Source organism: Anopheles aquasalis, chromosome 2, assembly GCF_943734665.1.
Source record: "Anopheles aquasalis chromosome 2, idAnoAquaMG_Q_19, whole genome shotgun sequence".
NCBI classification, from domain to species: Eukaryota; Metazoa; Arthropoda; class Insecta; order Diptera; family Culicidae; genus Anopheles; species Anopheles aquasalis.
Genome location: NC_064877.1, coordinates 85,618,147 through 85,638,474, shown reverse-complemented (window position 1 = coordinate 85,638,474; position 20,328 = coordinate 85,618,147). Strand labels below are relative to the sequence as shown.

General features: G+C 49.2%; 1 protein-coding gene across 2 annotated transcripts in view; it reads left to right on the top strand.

The window, feature by feature from the left end:
- The first annotated feature begins 13,951 nt into the window (after positions 1–13,951).
- The window catches only part of LOC126579923 (tubulin monoglutamylase TTLL4), a 17,338-nt gene continuing 10,961 nt past the window's right edge, over positions 13,952–20,328 (top strand). Inside the window, exon 1 of one of the 2 annotated variants that reach the window (XM_050243683.1) lies at positions 13,952–14,162. Coding sequence is in view for 1 of the 2 variants with exons in the window: in XM_050243673.1 (XP_050099630.1) it covers positions 16,629–16,667 (39 nt within the window). In the remaining variant the exon portion in view is untranslated. Of the gene's footprint in view, positions 14,163–16,014; positions 16,668–20,328 lie in introns of those variants that run through there. The other variant, XM_050243673.1, reaches the window with a different exon arrangement.

Here is a 20,328-nt window from a genome sequence, read left to right as displayed (position 1 = left end):
CTCTATAATCTCCATGTCCAGGGGACCATTAAGTCAGATTTCTCGAAGGGAAAACCACTTAACCAGCGTCCGGAATTTGCTCAAAATGTCCCAACCCAATGTTTCCCATGGCAACGTCGCCCATGGCTTGCTGTGCTCATCATCTTGAGCTGTTCGGGTTCCATTCTCACCTTCCGGACGCTATGCCGCCACTGCACTTCGGTGTTTTTCCACATTTTTCCCAGGAAAATACTCAACCACGACCTCCCACCGCGGTTGCATGCCAAGATTTCGGAACCGAATCGAAACCGACATTCACCGATCAGCGATCCTCGGTCACACCGGGCGGCCTCGAATCACCCAATCCCCGTGCGTATTCTCAATAACCTCATAAATACCGAAATGCACCTCTTCCTTTCTCACCCAATCAATTCCAACCCAATACGAATGTTCCCCCAACCCCCCGTGGAGTGATTTTCTTCTGTAAGGACTTCATGCTCTCTCACTCTCCCTTTCCCTCTCTCTCAGCAGGATACGCGGCCGCTTCCTTCGCGGGTTTTCAAGTGTTGACAAAACCAATTGACTTCTCGACGGCCACGCTTCGATTTTCACAGGGAACTGGGTAACTGAGGAGGGGCGTTTGGCAGCACTTTTCGAGTTCCCATTCGGGACATTCCATTGTTCCCTCGCGGCTTCAGCCGTTCAGCTCCTGTCGCGCTTCGAGAACATCTTAAGCAATCGAGCGCTCGATCTCTTGAGATGTCGAGATGCCGCTGCATGTTCGGGAATTGGTATCGCGCGAGGGGCGGTGGCCGTCTTCTGATGGCGCACCAGCAACAACTAGGCAACAATTAGGCGTTTGTTGACTTAAACGGCTTTTGCTGCGCCATGAGGCCGCTCTATTCGGCTCGGCGTGCGCGCGCGCGCATGCAAAGAAAAGCACTTCTAGAAAGGTGTTCCTCGCAGTGGAATCACACCTTTTCCCAGACCAGAAATATAAAGTATATAATTTACCGGACCCGGGTGCGCAAATTATGCGCTACGGATATTTATGTGCGCCAACCCCCGTCCGCTTCCTTTCACAATGGCCGACGGATCCTGGGCCGGAACAGGACTGGTGCACAGGCATGGTCATCGGTTTTGGCGCTCAAACACCCAAAACATGTCACGTCACGTGTGCCAGTAGCACCAGGAGCAGCCGTAATTCCCCGGGACAAAGGAAAGTCCGCGCACGTCAGCCTAAAAGAGAAACAATGGCGACCACAACACACCAACACCACCAGCGGTGGCGTGCAATTTGTTATTCGACCATTTTTTTAGGGGGTGTTGGCGAAGAAGCCGAGACCTTCTTTTGATTCCGACAACAAAAGAAGATTAGACCCTGGAGAAGGTAAAGGGCGGACATCTCTTGCGAGGGATGCTTCATCCCCCTGAATCCAGAAGCTCAATCCGTCCAATTTAACACACGCATCGCAAGCGGGAAAAACTAAACCCAAGGATCCAAGGGGAAATGCGAAGCGAAGCCTGCGGGTGCGAGGTGTTTATTTATGCAACCGAACCGGATGACCGGTGGCGGCATTCGGCGGCGCTACAAAACCACGCCGAACAATGGCCAACCAAGCGGTGGCCGACAGCATCATCATCATCATCATCGTTGCCATCATGGGAGACGGAGGCGGTATCAATCGTCATCCTGGGCACCGTTCGCGCCACGTCATTTTGTTTAATTCGCACCTGTACTTATCTATGATTTGGGCTAAAGTTTTGTTTACTCCACCGTGTTATTAGGCGGACTTTACTCGTTTGTTTTTGTCAGCGATCGGCGGCCGTGGCCACGGTGTTGCTTCTCCTTTCATCTGGCCCGCGCGCTGGTGGTGTGAAGTGGTGAGGATCGTTCGGTAGCTCAAAGGTGCTGCTTGGCGCAATGTGAAATTGAAACGATGGTTGAAACCGGGAGAAAGAAGTGATTATGATACAAAAGGGAGGTGCGCGAACACACGTATAACATCCGCGGGAAATGGAGAAGGCGATCACGATCAAAATGTAGCAATAGAGAAGCGTCTTCGTGTGGTTTTCGTGGATTTATAACTTAAACGATTAGCTCCGAAACACATTTTAACTACCTCAGTACGAAAGTAAGAAAGTAGCAAAGGATAAAGTAGCCAAAATTATTAGGAAAATAAATGAATTTGTTGCCATTTTTTATTAACCTTAAATTAATCAGGCATACTTCCCGATAAAATATGTTTACCAGTAAAAAATTTGAAAATTTAGATTGCGAGATTGCTAGAAAAATATTAGTATCTGACTATCAATCCAAAAGTAACAAGAGACATTTAATGAGTAATCCCTTCTATTGTAAAAAGGCAAAAATCAATTCGAAGACCTAGAATATTATAAATCACATTTCGAAACTCGAAACAACTCCCATCAACCCCGCAACAGATCCAAATTAAATTAAAGAAAATCCAAAGCGAAGGACCTCCGGCTGCAACGAGCATCATGTCGACCATAAATACATTATCAAATGATGTGTGATCAAGCGCAGACTTTACGATCGGCCAATGCGCCATCTAATTACCTCACGAGAATATTCGCAAACACATCAAAACCATCAGACACGGCTCACAGACAGACACAGGGCCCGGGATGGCCATCATCATCGTCACAGAATGAACCTCCCTGTAACCTCCGTGGATTATTTGCTTCGTCACCGAACTTCCACCGCCATTGCTGCATCGAAGAAAGGGGGGAGAGAATCGAAAGCAGGGAAATGTGTGAGACAACCAAGGGGGAAAAGCGTTACGAAATTACAACATTATTGTGCGACAGTCGCACATAAATCAAGTGCCATAATTCGATTAAAGTCGTCCTGGCTGGCAACGCCGTCCCTTTGCTCGCTCTCTCTCACTCTCCCTCTGCGATTGGTTTCGACAGCAACGGCCAACTGCGTGCTGGATGGATGGATGGATGGTTTTCCGATCGCTCCGACCCCTTGTCGCCGGCGTTTTTCCCGGACATGTAATTGACGGCTTCGGGAAACAACATGAAATTAGGCCAAAATGTGTTCCGCGTCCGCCAACCCCGGGATGGGAAGGGGAGAGGACCGACAGAAGCATGGTGGACGGAAGAGACACTCCTCTATTTTACACCACTTAGGCCAGGGGCGGCACATCGGTTCAACCCTGTTCCCCCTTTCGGAGCGCTTCAGAGACTTTTCAATCTCTCCGTGGCGGAAGTTCCTCGCGGAGGGCGAATCGGAGTTCGTCGACTATGGTACGGCACGTTGTTTGGTACGTTTATTTCAATATTGATATTGGGGCCCGATTTTTTTTGGCAAACGAATTGGCGAGCGCATCAGATACGCACACGGGTTCCTCGCTTATCAGTCAAGTCTTTTGATTCTCGTTAATCGAAGCATTCTGCGCGAAACGTTTGCAGATCTCGATCAGATCTTTTCGGTGCGTGAAGTCGACAAGGTGAAGCTTCCATTTTCTTCCATTATTTAAATAAATGAAACGAGAAAAGGGTGTCACAGAGCGTTTCAGGGAAGGAGTCCCTATGCTCCCATGGAACACGATGAATAAAAAGGAAAAAAGGAAGCCCTCCATCATCGTCATCAGCCTCATCGCCTCTGCTGTGTGTCTACACCCGTTACTGGCTGTCAACCGTAACGAAACGAGAGCACTTCAAACCAAACAAATATTCATAAATGCCGCTGCCATGCCAGAGAGCTAGAGAGACAGAGAGAGAGGGTAATCATAAAGGATCGCTACATGTTCGGGTGTTCGGAGTAACGAAAAAAGAAGAATGAAAGAAAAAAACAAGTTAAAAGCTAAAGTGTCACTCGCATTCGTTCGTACGAGACAGGCCAGGCCAGTCCAGGCCAGGAGTGAAAGAGTTGGTCTTTCGAATTCATTACAAACGGATAACATCAGCGCGGGACAGGATGTTCCGGGTCCAAAACTTTAGCCGAACAATACCGAAACCACATCACGGTACATACGACGCGTACACACGGGGACAACACGGGCTAATAAGTGTGAACATAAGTGATGCTTGGCTGCGTTTGTAAGGACCGTCGATGGTGCTGCTGCTGGTCGTGAGACTTTTTTTTTCCTTTCCCATTCACGGCAGCCATTTAAAGGTGTGTAATGGTTGTCGTTTACAGTTGCAGCTCTGTCAGCAACGGGCTGGCTGGCTGACCTGACTGGCTGGATGTTGGGATTTACTCTTTTTCCACGGTTTTTGCATCTTAGTCCTCGAGCCCCTCCAAATGGCATCGATGCGTGATTAAATCGCGCTTCATTATGCGATTGTGTTGTGTTCACTGTGCTGGAGAGTATCCATATCAAACGATTTGATTGCATTCTCTTGACACTCGGGACTCGTTTCGTGCCCAATTCTCGCTCTATCCCATCTCATTAATTATTGTTGCTCCGTTTGTTAGTCGATCGTTTGCCGAATTCCCCGGGAAATTGGTCCCTCATCAATGGCCGGACATCATAATCCGTTAGCAGCGGCACTCCTATGGCACAGTATTGCACCTGAGCGACTAACCGGCAACAACCTACGCAACATCAAAGTCCCCGAATCCAGTAGAGAAAAAAAATTGGCGGAACGTTAGAAGTCAATCTTTTTCTACACAAATAGAGCAACCAGGACATGGAACTGTGGTTCGGTTTGTGCCATTGTGTAGCAATATTAATGAAAAGTCAATAATTTATCCGCCCCTGAGGCCGGCCGGCACTCTCCGTTTGATGTTGTCGAACGAATTCCAGCCCGATCCTGCTCTGGACTTATTAACAAAATCACCAGCAGCAGCAAAGCAAAGATTGGTGCTAGGTTGTGAAAGAACTAATCATGTTTGTTGGAAATGAATAGATCCGAGAGCGAATGACCGAGCAACAGGAGAAGGAGGGGAAAACAGAACAAAAAAATAGAAACAACCCCAGGGCCAGGGCCAACGAAAAAAAAAAGGTCCCCAGAATCGGTAAAATATGGTTGACAAGAATGGCCAGTGTGAAGGCATACACCGAATGTTCCGAATATGTCTTCATAATTATGACAAACGCTTTCTGGTTCACTCGCTTGCTCCTGATTTCAAGAGACGTACAGGCGACACTATTCCTCCAGGTTTAGGACGAGAAATCGAAGAGAAACGAAGGTGTCATGAGCAGTCACCACGTGGACAAAGGATGGACCCTCCGTTTTGTGCTCTCCTAGCTGATGATCCTGTTTTCGTGGTTTCCACCTCGATGCCGCCATTGTTGGGCATCAGTTCTCGTGTTAAAGTTCCGAAATAGTAGTAGCAGTGCGAGTAGTAGTGTTGATCGTCATCGACCCTGGCGCTGCTGATCTCTGGCGGCGGTTGAGGAGAATGCTTCCGTTAGAAGCCTTTACCTTCTCTTCGGTCCTTTCGGTTCGATTGATCCTGTGTGCGCTCCCGGGTCACGTATGATGACGATGAGGATTCTTTTACTCCACCACACACACATACACAGACACACAATCGCGATCATTGTTCCTGGTGGAATAATAGGAAAATGGACACTCTTCTACGTTTTTGGGACGATGCCGCCGCTCACTAAGATGCAGTTGGAACGTGGAGAAAGCAGGAAAGCACGGATTCAATCGGTTGAGCGTCGTAGTCGGCGGCGGCATCGGGTAAAAGCAATTCTCCAAAACGTCAACCACGACGACAATGGCGCAGGTCGAGCGCAGGTCCTTAGTATGGTGGCGGCTTTGCGTTTGAAGCGGCGCATGTCATTGGAGATGTTTTTATTTGTTTAACATGCTTCGGAAAAAGCACCTAGCCTAATCGTGCACACATACACACGAGGATCGAGCATTTGATTCGTACACACAATTTACGGTTTTTTTTTTGTGCGCGGGAATCAGATCAATGAGTCGGCGGTTTGGTTCTTCCATTTTCAATATTCAGCTCTTACACTCAGCAGAAGCATTGGTGAGGACAATCTGTACACCATTGACTCTCCTTCCTCGATGAATGACGATTCAATCCGTTTCTCACGATTCGCTTGTAATCAATGAATGGACCAACTTATGAATGGTACCTTCTCCACCGCCCGATCGTTCCAATCGTTCACTCAACAGATTGCTTTCGCTTTGTGGCGTTCAATTTATGGAGATTCTTCACCCTACATCGCTCAGTCCGCCATTGCAATCGAATTTGTTTGGAAACGTTTTCATACTTAGCGTGAACCATCCTCCGTTTGGTGCAGTAAACAGGAGGCAACTGTTGTCTCAATACTAGTCCACTCCTCTTACTTTCGAAGCACCCTCAACTAGGCGTTACTGTGTGTTACTTCATTTTTCATTTCCACTTTTCAACAGATGCGCCTCTTCGGCATCCCCCAACCCCCGCTAATACCAAGGCGAGTATTTATTTTACGCGACAGTGTCACACACAAAACGAGTTGTCATCAACAGACACAAGCACACACAGAGCCAGGGCATCTCGAGGGAAGGCCAAATCACGCGGGGGCACCGAGGGTTGCTCGAGGCACAAGGCGTAGCCATTTAAATATGCAAATTCAGCGTACCGCCATTTATCGTAGTTGTCAAACACGTAACAGCAACAGCAGCCACCAGATGATGAAATGAAAACTAATGTTTCAATGTGTGGCTCGCGAGGAAAACCGGAAAATCCCTCGCGCACAACAGAAACACGTTCGCGAGTCCTTTCTCGATTATGGACAATTGTTGCCAAGCGAACCATTGTGATGCTACCCTCTCCTCGGTTGATTGATAAGCTTACGGCGAACGGAATATGTGTGCCAACAACGTAACATTAAGTCCTAATCACGGATTAGCCACCGGCACCAGCGGAGACTCTGGAGTAGAGAGCTCTGGAGATCGATCAATCACGGCGCCTTCGCTTAATTTACGAATTTGATTTCACTCCGGAAAATGCGTTCAATTGCATTATGGAAATTAGATTAGTGCAACAGAATGGTGGAAGTTTTGAAAATGGAAATGTCCTGCTTCACTCGAGGACTCGAGGATTCTAAACCGGTGCTGTCTAGCATATTTTATGTTGTTTTAAAATGGCGAACAAACACGAATTCATGACAGTGAGGTTGACGAGACTGGTTTAGGGTAAAACGGGCAAAAAAGGTTGGCAATATTTACGCATGAAAATTCGTTCCACGGTACGACATCTGCATCCGATCCGATGCCCAAGATTATGCAATATTTTGTTTCATTTATTTCATTTAATATCTTGTTCGACCTCCGCGTGTCTCGTGTGTCACTAATTCCGTTTTTTTCTGTTTTATGCTTCTAACCCCGGATCGCCCTCCCTTCCTGGCAGGAGCCAGCCAATCCTTTTGTGTCGAATTTATCGCGGCCATTAAACGAACGAAAACATCCCAGCCAAAACAGTTGAACGCTAGGGCGCTAGGGAGTTAGGGCGAGCTGATCCCGAGGAGGACGCTGACTCAAGCTCAACCCCTTTCTGACACTGGTAGGTAATGGAGACACCCTATTCCCCCGTCCATTGGTTGCAGGCGACCATTTGCGACTTGCCAGAGTTTTAAATCTCTGCGTCCTCTGTGTGTTTCTGACTTCCCACAGGAGCGTCGCAAAAGGTCCCCGATCGTCCCTGTAATGGCGGAGAGAGTACGCGAAAGAACCGTCGCTCTGGCCGCTAATGAAGAGGTTCTGTTGACGAAGCACCCTATAGAGAGTTCCGTCTTTCGTTCGGTTTCGCAGCAAGATTATGCAGAGTAAAAGGATAAATCGACGAGATAAAACAGAACGAACGAGGTCTGTTTCAAACACCCATTTAGCACGAACCATCCCGTGACGGGTAATTTTGAAATGTTTATCGAGTTATCAAATATTGATTTTTGAGTTTAACCTAAAGGGGAACGTGTTTTGTTTCCATAAACCCGATGTTACGGGCTCGTTTTGCAGTGGCGATCATATCGCTACAAATCGTGTCGCTCGAGGGAACGGTCCGCAGCGAATGGATCACACTACTAGAGGCAGGGAAGGCATCAAACGTTTTTTTTTTGTGGACAACTCTGCATGGCGCGAAACCCCTTTCGCAGACAAGGCGATGGCGCAGTTCGTTCACCGAGGCATCCGAGTCCCTAAAGCAGTCACGGGAGTGCGAGCGAGCCTGTAACGTTTACAGCGTAACTGATGCCGCGGAGAACAAACATAAATAAACACCGGAGTGCGACTAGCATAGCATTTGTTTTGTTTCGATTCGTTACGAGTTGCCCCGCGTCTACCGGGGCCTGTTCTGGATGGCCGTTGTGACAGGATTCCCGGGGAAAGGATTCCCGGTTTTTTATGTTTCATTTACAGCATCGCAGTACGCTATGGTTGCATCCAAGGGGATCTTTACCTCAAATATGGCCGTCAACGTCGCCCGTTATGATGAGGGTTTTGTAGCTGTTTGACGATAAAGCACCTCACGAGGAAGGTTTTGTGCAGCTTGATTTATGGAACTCGGTTCGGAGCGATTGGAAAAATGTCTCTCTTTAGCGCTTGAGCACACGATTGATCCTCTAGCTTCGCTCGGATGCTTCACATCCCATTCAAATCTCCTTCACAAACTGCAATAAGCTGCCATTTTGCTGAATAAATAGCAATTGTTTGTGCACCTTTTTCTATTCTGCCCAACCTTAGCTACTTAAAGGTAAACAGGCAGTCACTCTTTGTGTGTTTCCGGGGAGGAACTGAAGCGACAAAATAAACTGAAGCAATTTGTGTTTGCCCAAAAACCTCGTCGCACGCACGATCTGCCAAACAAATCGATCGGCCTTCGGGCCAAGAAATTAGCAAAACAATGATCCAATTATTCGTTGTCCATCAGCCAGGGGGGCCCTTCGGTGCTGCGCTGACCGATTTCCACAAACAAAACACATTTCAAGGGCAATACTGACCAGGACCAGCTCTTCTGCCAATCAACTGCCTCTTGACTTCCGTGTGTGCCCAAAGACCTAACCGTCCTGATGTCTCGCTTTCAGCAGCTCATTCCGCCAGCTTGTTTGGAATCTCCGTCCCTTGAGCCGCAGGACCCGGGAGGAATGTCTGAACGAAAGCACGCAAATCGGATTATCGGACCGGCACAACGTAAATAGATCGCCGTCGCCCAACAAGATGAGAATCATTCGCATTTCGGAGCGAATAGAGAGCGGAAACGGGAGGAAAGAAGGACACACATGAGGGTGACAATATTTCCATGAATTCCCGAACCGGTGTCGCCAGCCAACCAGCGGGGAATAGAGGTTTTTGACGGAACCGGAATCCGGAGATTCATTTCTCACGCCCAAAGGCAAGACAAAAAGGGGGCTCTCGGGGCAGGTAGCAGAGTGGCCGCGTACTGTTCCTGCACTAATCCGTCCCATACCATTTGCTGGGTATCATTTCCATGCGCCCCCGAAGTCACAATCGATCGGGAGGATCAAGATCAAAGACCACCGAATCCGATCCGATCGATCGATTGATGCTGTTGCAGACTGTTCCGCTTTCGCTGTACACACAGGCCGCGGAGAAGAGGCGCACAAATTCGTTGATAAATACCGCCTCAGCCCCGCGGTCCCGTACTCACATTTAATAGTGCACGGCCGCGAGCACATGGCGCGAGTTCGCTTTCGAATCCGTTATGCAGCGGACGCCATTTTGTTTGGTTCGGCTCTGGCTGGCGGTTCAGTTGGCTGTCGGTGTTGTTGCAGCATCACCACCGCCAGAAGGGGGCCAATATAATGATAGATCGCGACATCGATCGGATTCGATCGCTCGACCAATGGCCGCTGCTGTTGGTGCTGCCGGCTACCAGTTGCCTTCAGCGATCGTACCGCAAGAAATTAGCGTTATCCAATCCAACCACGAGAAGGAGAAGAAGCATGAAGGGGGATGGGTGCACCCTTTCCACCCCTTCAAACGACTTTCCATCGATCGCGCATTCAGGCGGCTCCGTTAAACACTTCATTATCCGGCGAATTGATGGCGTGTTGTTTCACTTCACATCTCTTTTTCTCTCTCTCTTGCTGGCCGATCAGAGAGGTCCTCATCTTGCCTTCCCCACACAAGAAACCGACCGACACATACACACAATCGAGACAATCGTTTTGATGATCATGTTGATGACACCACGGCCACGGAAGTCATCCAACAGAACGACTGGACGATCCAGCTGCTGGAAACCATCCGCTCCGGATGGTGGCCGTCGCATAAATAACAAATAAAATAAAATTAAATAAATAATCACCGATAAAGATCATCAACACCACCGCCAGCATGAGCGTGCCCGGAGTGTAGAATCGAATCAAAGCGATCGCGATCGCTTGATCGCTACGAAAACCGATATGCTACGGAATGTCGCTATCAGACAGTCCAGATCAGGGGTTCCATTTCGGAGCATGTTTTCGGTCGGCTCATCGATTACCATAACACTATTGGCGCGCGACGGCCACGGACAAAACTCGATCGATCGATCGATCGATCGCGATCCGATCCCATTCCGGGCATTCGCCGGACCGGCCGGCTTGCCTCTCTTTTGATCTCGCGGCACGGCGGCTATCGCGACAACAATTTGTTGCGACTTAGGAGAACCGATTGTCACGATAATGAAGCACGCTTCACCTTTCGGTCCCCGCGGTCCAGATCTGGAATCCGAATTCGAATCCGATTCGGAATGTAATGTGTGTGCCGCCTCAGTAGTATCAGCAGCTGTGTGTCGCTCTCTGCCAGCCAAAAATTGTCCCACTGATGGGCTCTCTATTCACAATATTTCCCCCATTTTCCGCCGCCATCAGCCCCGGCCGCCAGTCCGCTCGATTGTGGTGTAAAGTAGGATTAAACCGGGCCGAGGGGAAGGATTAGTAAATATTACCTCTTCCTTTGGTGTCGTGTCTCCTTCAACCAACAAACCGGCCGGGCAATCGTTGTCGGCAGTTTGTCCCCAGCGGGAGGCATTTTCAACGAATAGCGACGATCGTACACGATCGCATTAAGCCATTAGATCATGAAATAGCACGCATTCAGCAGAGACTATCGACGAGGATCGCATGTAGCTACAGAACAATACCGAAAGCCACGCCGAAATGGATTCTTTCATATTTTCTCCATAATGAAGCCATTCGGAAGCACATTACGTCGTGTTCCCGTCGATGATAAGCATCCCGAAATGGCCTCGTATGTTGCCGATAGTGGCCACTAGCATGTTTTATGGCGACTTGCGATGCTGTGAGCGAGTGAGCGTGTTCTCTCTTGACCTAATATGTTCGATTGGCCCAATTTCCCGGTGAACCTTCCTCAACGCAACGCGTCTCCTTTCAGTATCGAATTACACTCTACGGTACAGAGAAAGGACTCCACTCCAGCAGCGTCATCATCTGCAGACGTGGTAATCCTTTCGCAGAGAGATCGGTGCTTCCAAGTTCGGTGCGTTCTACGCGCTCGCACGCACAACAAAAGAAGGTAATGATGAAGGCCGCCTCCTCCTTTTCCTTGTGCTCGGGGCGGCATTTTGCTTTGGTTCATTTGACACTTTCGACGCACAAGAGCACCACGCGAGAACCCACCGTTTGTTCGTCTTAATTCCCCAAAAATCGGAAAGGTTAATTCGGTTCCCTCAGTCTGTGCGTGCGGCATGCATGCACATCCTTTCGTTTCTGCTGCTTTCGATCAAAAGGATCACTTCCTGTTTGTGTGCGTCGTAATTGAATAATCGGGTACCCGGGGGGATCTGCCTTTCTCCGGGATTTGGAGAGAGAGAGAGAGAGACATCGAGCACATTCGGTCACAAAACCCTTTCTAGCTCCAGTTGCTGCTGCGATTGGAACCGGAAAGCGAAAAAAGGGGATTTTTTGGCGAGTTGGAACACAACGCGTTTGCCGGTGGAAGACAGTTGGTGTCGGCCACATCCTTCCTACCCGGCGGTACGCTTTGAAATGGTAAATGGAAAGCCTTTTACTCCTGGATCGCATGTGTCGCATCCGCTCGTGACCGCTCGTAGCGCTCTGTTATTACAATTTTAATCACAATATTTTCGGTTTGTTTTCAAATATGCTTCATCCACCACCCCCTGCTCTACTACCCCTTTACACCAGCACCTGCCTTTGGTGCCGTTAAAAAGGAGACAGAGACAGAGGGAACCAAACGCGACGCGAGAAACACGAGATCGAGATCGAGATCGGGGGATTGAGAAAGGTTGCTCAACATGGGCCCACGAGTGGGACAGCATTGGGAACTGGTCGCCCCTTTCTTGTTCCAAATTGACAACTAAATCAGCTCCGCTTTGTGCGCCCCGGGTTAACGGTAGGCCGAACACCAATCGGCGATCGCGTCTGGTCAACACATTTGTTTTACTTTCCCCAAAAAAGGAGGACCGAACGGAGAGAAACCTTTACGGTCCGTTAGGTGCTGAATTATGAATAGTATCTATCACCGTCACCTAGCACCAGCACCACTACCACCCCGATCCCTTGCAGAACTCCACGGGTTTGATGATCAGCTCGTACTATAAATCATCATTAATCGATCAATTTGTTTTTGCTCGAGATTGGAACCAAACTGGTCGCTCTGATGACGATCCTCGCTCGCAGTGGGAGTCTTCTCTGGGTCATCTGATTAACCCCGGGCGAGTGTGTATCCTGTGGTGTGATTTTTGCCAAAAGGCGATCACGGAAAGCGAAAGCCAGCGATGATGCTGCGGAACTCGCGTGATCTAAATGAAGCTGCCAGAAGGTGCGAATCGATCATCGGCCTGAACGAAGGTGACGAAACGAGACGCATCTTCCGGTGGCCACGAAGATGACAGCACACAACACACAATAGAGCGAAGATGTCCTATCGTCAGCAGCCCGGGGCCGGCAGCACAATGTGGTGTTAATAGTGCGGGACAATTTCCTTTGATTGCGTTGCGTCGGCAGAGCAGGACAGACCAGGGCAGAATTCAATTCCATTTTCTAGCGATGATTTGCCGAGCTCACCTTCTGAGGGTGCAGGACAAGATAGAAGAATGGCGGTGACCGCCGGTGAATAGATTTGAGGACACCTCTTCGCTGCCGTCCTACCAGAAGCCATCTAGAGGGGTGTGGTTTCCTTTGGCGGCGGCTGCCAGGCTTTTCTTAGCGGGACAGAATGAAGATGTTCAAAGTTACATCGTCACTTTTCCGGACATTGATCGCTTCTTGCGGAAGGTTTTGATTCAATTCTTAGCAGCAAGTCTTTGTGGCTTGTGCTCGGTTCGTCCATCTGGCTTTTGCGGCTTGCCACGAGACCACGACATGGGTGTTGGATTGTGCACAACCGACCCAGCTGTCGATGTCGGTTACTTTTGGGGCTTTTTTTGCTTCTTGCTTTTTGTTACTTTGAGCAAGGATCGATGACGTGATACTTGTGCCACGGGAATGGCCATTACCGTGCCACCGCTTCTTTTCTTGTTGTTTGATGTGGGTTTTGCCATGATCACCTTGCCTGTTGCACATTGTTTGGTGCTGTTGCGGCACACCAATCAGAACCGGATCAAACATGAAGCATGGTTTTTGGCTTTTAGCAGGAATGATTACAAGGAGAACAGGGCATCCATCAAGGGCACACGTAAGCCGTGTGTGAGCATAGGAAATAGGGTGAATTATGTAGGATTAGGAAAATAGGATGAACCAAACCGGGAAGCCAAACAGGTGACCAAAATCCTCAAACCAAATCGCAGTATTGGCAATTAACACTTGTTAAGTAACAGTACGTAGTTTTTCAGGCAAGAAGACAGATTTTATTATTCTTTTTATCTGGGAAGCTCCCATCCCAGGTGGGGTGCGCAGTGCCCGGAAATCCATACCGCCCCGGAAACTTGTTCGTTCCGTTTGAATTTGATTTTTCGTAGTTCGAATTTTTCGAACTCGATGCTGTGAAAAAAAGCACAGTAACACAAAACGTCAAACGAAATGTCACCAAAACGTCAAACAAAACACACACGCACACACACGCGAATCAACGTGAAAATCGCGAAGAAAAACCACGAAATCCTCCGTTTTTTCCTTTTTCCGGGGTTTTTGGTGCGGTTTTTAGTGAAAAATTGATAAAACCCACACCTCCTCGAGCCGTCGCTCGTGCGTGTCACGGAAAGTGTGGTTTTGGGTCGTGTTTTAGGGACCGCGCCGCCAGGAGCCACAACAAACTTTGGTGTTCGCGCGGTGGAGGTAAGCAAAACCGATTGAAGGCCGCGCCACCTTCAGCGTGATTTTCCTTTTCGATTTCCATCGGGTCGCCCCTTGCGTTTTCACGCTTTTCCAGGTTACGGTGGGGAAGGGAATGGGTTGTCCGGTTTTCTTTTTGCGCGTCAATCGCGTCCACGCAATTAATTTGTGGGCCGCGTTCCTCGAACAGCGCTTCGCAATTTTTTATGAATGAATCCACAGTACGCACGCTCGCCAGCAGCGAAAAAATAGCGCGGAAAAGAGCGCGGAATTCTCTCGGAGTTCATCTCGCGTGTCACCGTGGCACGTGAAATCGTGACAAACAACACGCAAATTCCATTTTTGATCATTTTTTCTCTTGTTGCAGGGAAATCATTTCGAAGGAACTTGTTTAGAAACTTTTCCCGAAGCATACTTGATCCCCAGGAAGACGGTTGACGCGTACTCGCGGAATCGAATTTGATCAAATTAAATCCGGTCTGTCCGGTGTGATTATCGCTTCCTGTCCGTTTATTTTTTGGCAAAATATCCCGCGTCGTGATCAGGTGATCTAATGCACAAAGAATGACGTCGATGACGGGAACGCTTTTCCATTTTTTTTGAATGAATTTTCCTTTCCCGAAACACAAGAGGAAGACCGGCTGTGTTTGTGCACTCGACCGGGGGACGAACGTCCATCAAAGCGGTTCCATCCCACGCGGTGAGAATTATGAGAAGAGCACGGCCATAATAACCAGCCATGAATCACGCGGCCACCACTCTCGGGGGACGAATGGTTTTGGACATTATTATTATGGGGGGAAGGGGTCCGGTATGAAATGGAAGCCAGGGAAAGGAATTTCAAACCCCCAAAAATCCCCCTCATTCGGAGAAACTAAAATTACAAACCACGGAAGGAAGGCAAATTACGTGATCTGCTGCTGCGTGATCATCTTGTGTTTGATCCTTGCCAGCGGATATTGCCACTGCACCAAAATCTCTTTCTCTTGTTGTTTTATTTTTGTTTATTGATTTGAACTGCGCCGGCCACCGGCTGATCGCCAGCTACATCGCCACTAGGCTTGTTTGCTTTTAACCTTGGCATCAACAGAGCACAATGCGCCGCGACAATCTGCATTGCGTCGGTCCGATGGCACCAATTACGCACCGATCGATTTGATGCCAAGTCGCGCGATCACTCGATCGCCGATCGATCGAATGCAGATGCGTACGGACTACTCTATCTGCAGCAGGGCAGCAATGGTGCCCCGGTTCGGTATCTCTGACACGCCGCTTCCGCTACACGATTCTTCGTCCTGTGTCAACGCCACGCCACCGCCGTTCCTTCTGCCACCCTATGCGAGGGACAAACATTTTCCGGGTCGTTGTTTCACCCTCGTTGCGACGGCCCGATTACGGCATCGAACGAATCCGCTCTCCACCTCCGCCCTTCCGATGGCGCTCTGACGCGGGTCCTTGCGCCGACGATTCAATCGTTTCCGTCGCCCCGAGTTACCCGTTCCACCCATTCCTTGTGTCTGTTCCTAGCTACCATGACCACCCTCGTTCGCTCCCTGCACATAATGTGTTTGTTGTTCGAAAGGCACACGACTCTCTGGGTGTATGTGTGCTTGTGCCCACACCATTTTAAGACCTTTATTGGGTGAATCAACCCCCCTCAACCCCACCGACAATCGCCCACCCGGCCGGCGGAAGTGGCGGAAAATGCTTCAAATTAGCAGCGCGACGATCTCGCACTCTCGCGCCGCTCTCGAGGTCGCGTGGGTGGCAGGCCCAGAGAGGGGGGGGAGGTGTGTCGGGAAAGCGCGTACGACGAATGCGCCAGCAAAAGTCAGTCGGGCCCGCCGCCGGTCCGGTCAGTCTTGTCGCGGTTGTCGTCAGTGGCGGGTGTCGCTTTCCTCTGCTCTCCGACCAAACACCTTTCGAGCCAGCCAGGCAGAAGCGATAGATAGAAGAAGAGTGATAGTCACGAGTACCACCATCTTATCAGCGCGCCCGCGCAACGTCTTATCCTTTCGAGAGGATGAGACTTCAACGTTAAGTAGTCCCCGGAGTGGAAACGGATTGGATCCTGTTGAAGACTTCCCAGCGAAAAAGCTTCTTCGTGAGCTATCGTGGCCTCTCGTTAAACCCTTTTTTGCGGTCTAATTCAATTAGCAAACGGGTGCAGTAAAGGGTGGTGTGGGTGCCGGACAGTCAAGTGCAATCGATGCGCAAAGTGAACATTCTGCTATCTGCCTTCAAAAACGGGGGCCCTCCCTTTGAAGCATCTGGCTGTTTAAGTAATTAAAACTGGTCCACGAGGTGTGCTTCCCCACGAATTAGACACTTGTGTGAGCCTCACTGGAAAAGGAATTTTCAGACTTTCTTCAAGTGTTCGCGGAGCCAGCGTGCGCTCTAAATTGTGTCATCAAGCCATTGTTACGAGAAGAAGAGCGTGGAGACACACTGCGAGACAACGACTAAACGATGGCTTGTCACGCGAATCTCTCCTGTGTCTGTACCTACGTAAGTACACCCCGGCTCGCTGTCGCTCTGTCTTCTATTCTGTGGAACCGAAAACCTTGTCCTCCCTTAACCTGACGGTCACGCGATAGGGGGAGAAGCGGTCTAAAGGTGGCGTGTGGAATGGAACGACTGCACAAACCACTGCGAAAGGTGTGCCCTAGAATTGGTTTCCATCGCAAACGGCCGGGATCCGGGATTACCGAGGCCACGCATCGCGACACCCCCGATGTGGTGTAGTAAGTTCCACCGGGAGTTCGCCCTAGGAATGGCCTTTTCGGTGCCACAGCACCTGCAATCTGAAATCGCAGTCGAATTTGAAGTCGAGTTACTGTGGCTCGATTGTGATTTGTTTTAATTCGCTTTTCGACTTCTGAAACCGTTTACCAATCGGTCGCGTCTGCATTGCAGATGTTTAATTCCTGCTCGCCAATGTGGAATGCACTTCCGTGACAGAGGTGGAAACGATCCTGGAAGTCCTAGAGCATGATTGTCGATTGGTGTAGGGACCATTTCCTCCTTCCTTCCCATTTATTTATGCTTGCTAACAAACCATTACTTTGTTGAGGTACAGGTGCAGGAGTGTGTGCCACTTGAAGGGTCTCTAGCGCTTGTTGGTGGTAATGTCATCGAACTCTGCATACAGATCGTTTACCATTAATGGCGTCTAATCATCAAACAACATTGTGATCATCCGTTCAATCGTTCATAATGGGCTAACGATACGAAAATACAGACAAACTAGAGACAGGAGAGTATAATCCTTCTGGCCTTTCATTTCCCGGCGCTTCCTTTCTCCCTGAAACGCGACTCCATCAGAAGCAGCACCACTTGTCAGGCGCCACAGTTGCCGAGTGCCAATAAACACGAAATGTGTCGAAATGATGGCTGTCGAAATATTACCCAAAAAAAAATGGTCGAAAACAAACTCCCATTAAGGCGTCCTTTTCCAGGGCGTGTAGGGTAAATGACCTTAAACCAGGTCCAGGTCCAGGCCCAGCCCAGGACACGAAACGATGAGCATTCCGGCACACAAGCGCGCCGCGCAACCCTGCCAATCATTGCCAAATATGTTGAAGTAGCTCCTAAGCAGCACATTTATTAATTGATATAGATTCCAATTCCCTCTTCCTAGAGCTAGAAAGTTGTAGATAAAAAAAAGGGTGTCATAGGACGAAAAGTCGCGCGCACCTCAATGAGCTTCTTGTTGATGAAGGCTCTGCGCTGTGCTACCAGGGGCCACCACCGCCTACTCGAGACGGTGTACGGTGTGAGTGGGAAAATATGGAACACGCCAAGCCGAATGATAAAAATATCGAAGACGAAAACGTCGAAGTCGGCCTGTGCCGCGTCTCCTGCACCAGACGTGCCAAGGAAACACAAACAAAATATATATTTTATTGTCTCTGGAATTTCGGGGGGAATTGTTTTTTTTTTATTGTGACGCGCACTCTGAAGTGAATAACACTTCGTCCAGGTGTCATTTATTAGGTTTTTTTGTTTTACGGTTTTGCACGCGCCGCCATTCCTTTCGCATAACACGAAACGTCTCAATGGACGGGATTTGCAGTATCGCAGTCCTTGCGTCCTGTTAGCCGGAAGTACCCGGCACACATTGCAGCAGGTGCGAGGCTACATCCATCGCAGTAGCAGCAGCAACGCAGCGTGTCTGTGATTTGTTGTAATGTTATTGCGTGTGGTTTTGCGTTCTAGTTTTAGGCTGCTTCACGCAATATGCATCACTTTGGTGGATTGGCTTTTTGAGGTTGTTGTTGTTGATTGGCGAGCAATGAATATTTCGTACGGCTAGGTGCGGTTGATGTGTGTTTGCGAGTTTGATCAGAAGTAGGTCAAAGCATCACCCAGCACCAACTCTGCTGGTGCTCCTTACTAGCTCATATAATTGACAGCCTACTTCGATGCAGCAGGAAGTGGCATCGCCGTAAGTGTGAGCACCTAGTGGCCTGGAACCAACTGCGGGGTTGGAAAAACTTAACACCGTACCGGGGCATGCACGGAGCCACATCCGGCAACCACCGGAAGCCATACGATAGAGAGAGCGCAACAGCGCTCGCCTGACATTTGACTCCGGGCATGCTTTTATTTCCAGCATATTTCTCCGGATTAGCTGCTAACGCGCGCGCCCCACGTGTGGAGGCTAACCGCCTCAAATCGATACGCATCGATCGACTCATTTCACTCGAAATCGCTTACAGTAATTAAGAGTTGAAAGGGGGACGGTGGAAAACTAGCTTGAAAATTACTGCTCCGCGCGCTCTGTACGCATTAAATCGAAAAATCAGATCACACTCACTCACTTGAGTCACATTGTTGTGCGCCGCCACGCCACGTCCTCTCAAGAGCCGTGGCGAGGCAATCGTTGTAATGGCGCCCTTTTAACGGCTGTGAGCACAAATTGGCAACGCCATCAATTTGTTAAAAGCTGGTAAGCGCAGTGCCCAACGAACAGCGGACGGACGAATGGGTGTGCAATGATGTGCAGACCTGCATTCCGTCGCATGCCGAAAGCCCCTTGTCACTGCCAATGCCTAGCATGCAGTGCCCCATTACCCAGAGGCCTACTTTCGCATCCTTTTTTCTTTCTTTTCTTTTAAAGATAATGGGCAGCACGGTACGCCTGCAGATCAGAGATTCTCTCGCTGTTACACGCAGACGTTCACACGACGTGAAGTGAACAGTCGCGGAAAATGAGTTACTGTTCATTTGGGACCAGAGTCTGCGAGATACTTTCCTCTCCAGGATAATGGTGGCCCTTGTGTGGTGGCCCTGTGTTGGTGGCGGGTGATAGAGGGAAGGTTTCGTTTGTTTCGTCTTCAATGAGATTGTGAAAGGGGCTCGCAGAGAGCATAATTCATTCAGTCTGCGCTTCACGCTGACCCAAAACGGCAAAGTGTCCTGTGTGTTGTGTTTTGCACACAACAAGAGAGAGAGTGAGTGTAATCGTAGTAGTAGGCCCTTCTTCGTCTCCAGTAGGCGCACGCTGCGTAAAGAGTACTGGCGTTCGTTGAGTGTTTATGGGGAGATTCTTTTCTTTGCTTTTTTTTTATTCTATTTCGGTGTTATCCTGGGAGCATCATCGTCGGATTGATTTTCAGAACGTTTCGTGGTAATCGCTTGAAGCAGCGCGTTCTATTTTGCTGCAGGACATTTTCACGCAGGACAAGGCACCATTTGTTTTCGTTCTTTGTTGTTGTGTAGATTGTGTAACGTCACTATAGATGGTAAGCAACACGTGCTTTTTCGATCTAGAATAGGTGGATTGTCTCTGAAAAAAAGGAGAAAGAAACGTAAGAATATCAGTGCGTGCGGTGAGAAAATGTTACCACTATCCTTGCTGTGTGCTGCGGCCCTTCATCCTTGCTCCGGTTTCTCTAGTACCAGGCACATAATCAGTTTTCTTTGCTGCCGAACAATACACTGAAGCCGTAAGCAGAGCGCAAAGACAATCGCATCTTCTCTGGCTTCTCTCGGCCATCTCCAGCAGTTACTTTGTTCTGTTGCGCTTTTCCGTCAAAGTAGAACGATAAAACTCCATCCACGCAGTAAGCGTGCCGTGTTGCCCGAGGATACCGGAGGCGTGCATGCTGCGAGAGTGAATGCTAGTGAGACAGCGATAGTAAAAGTCGTAAGAAATGTTGCTATC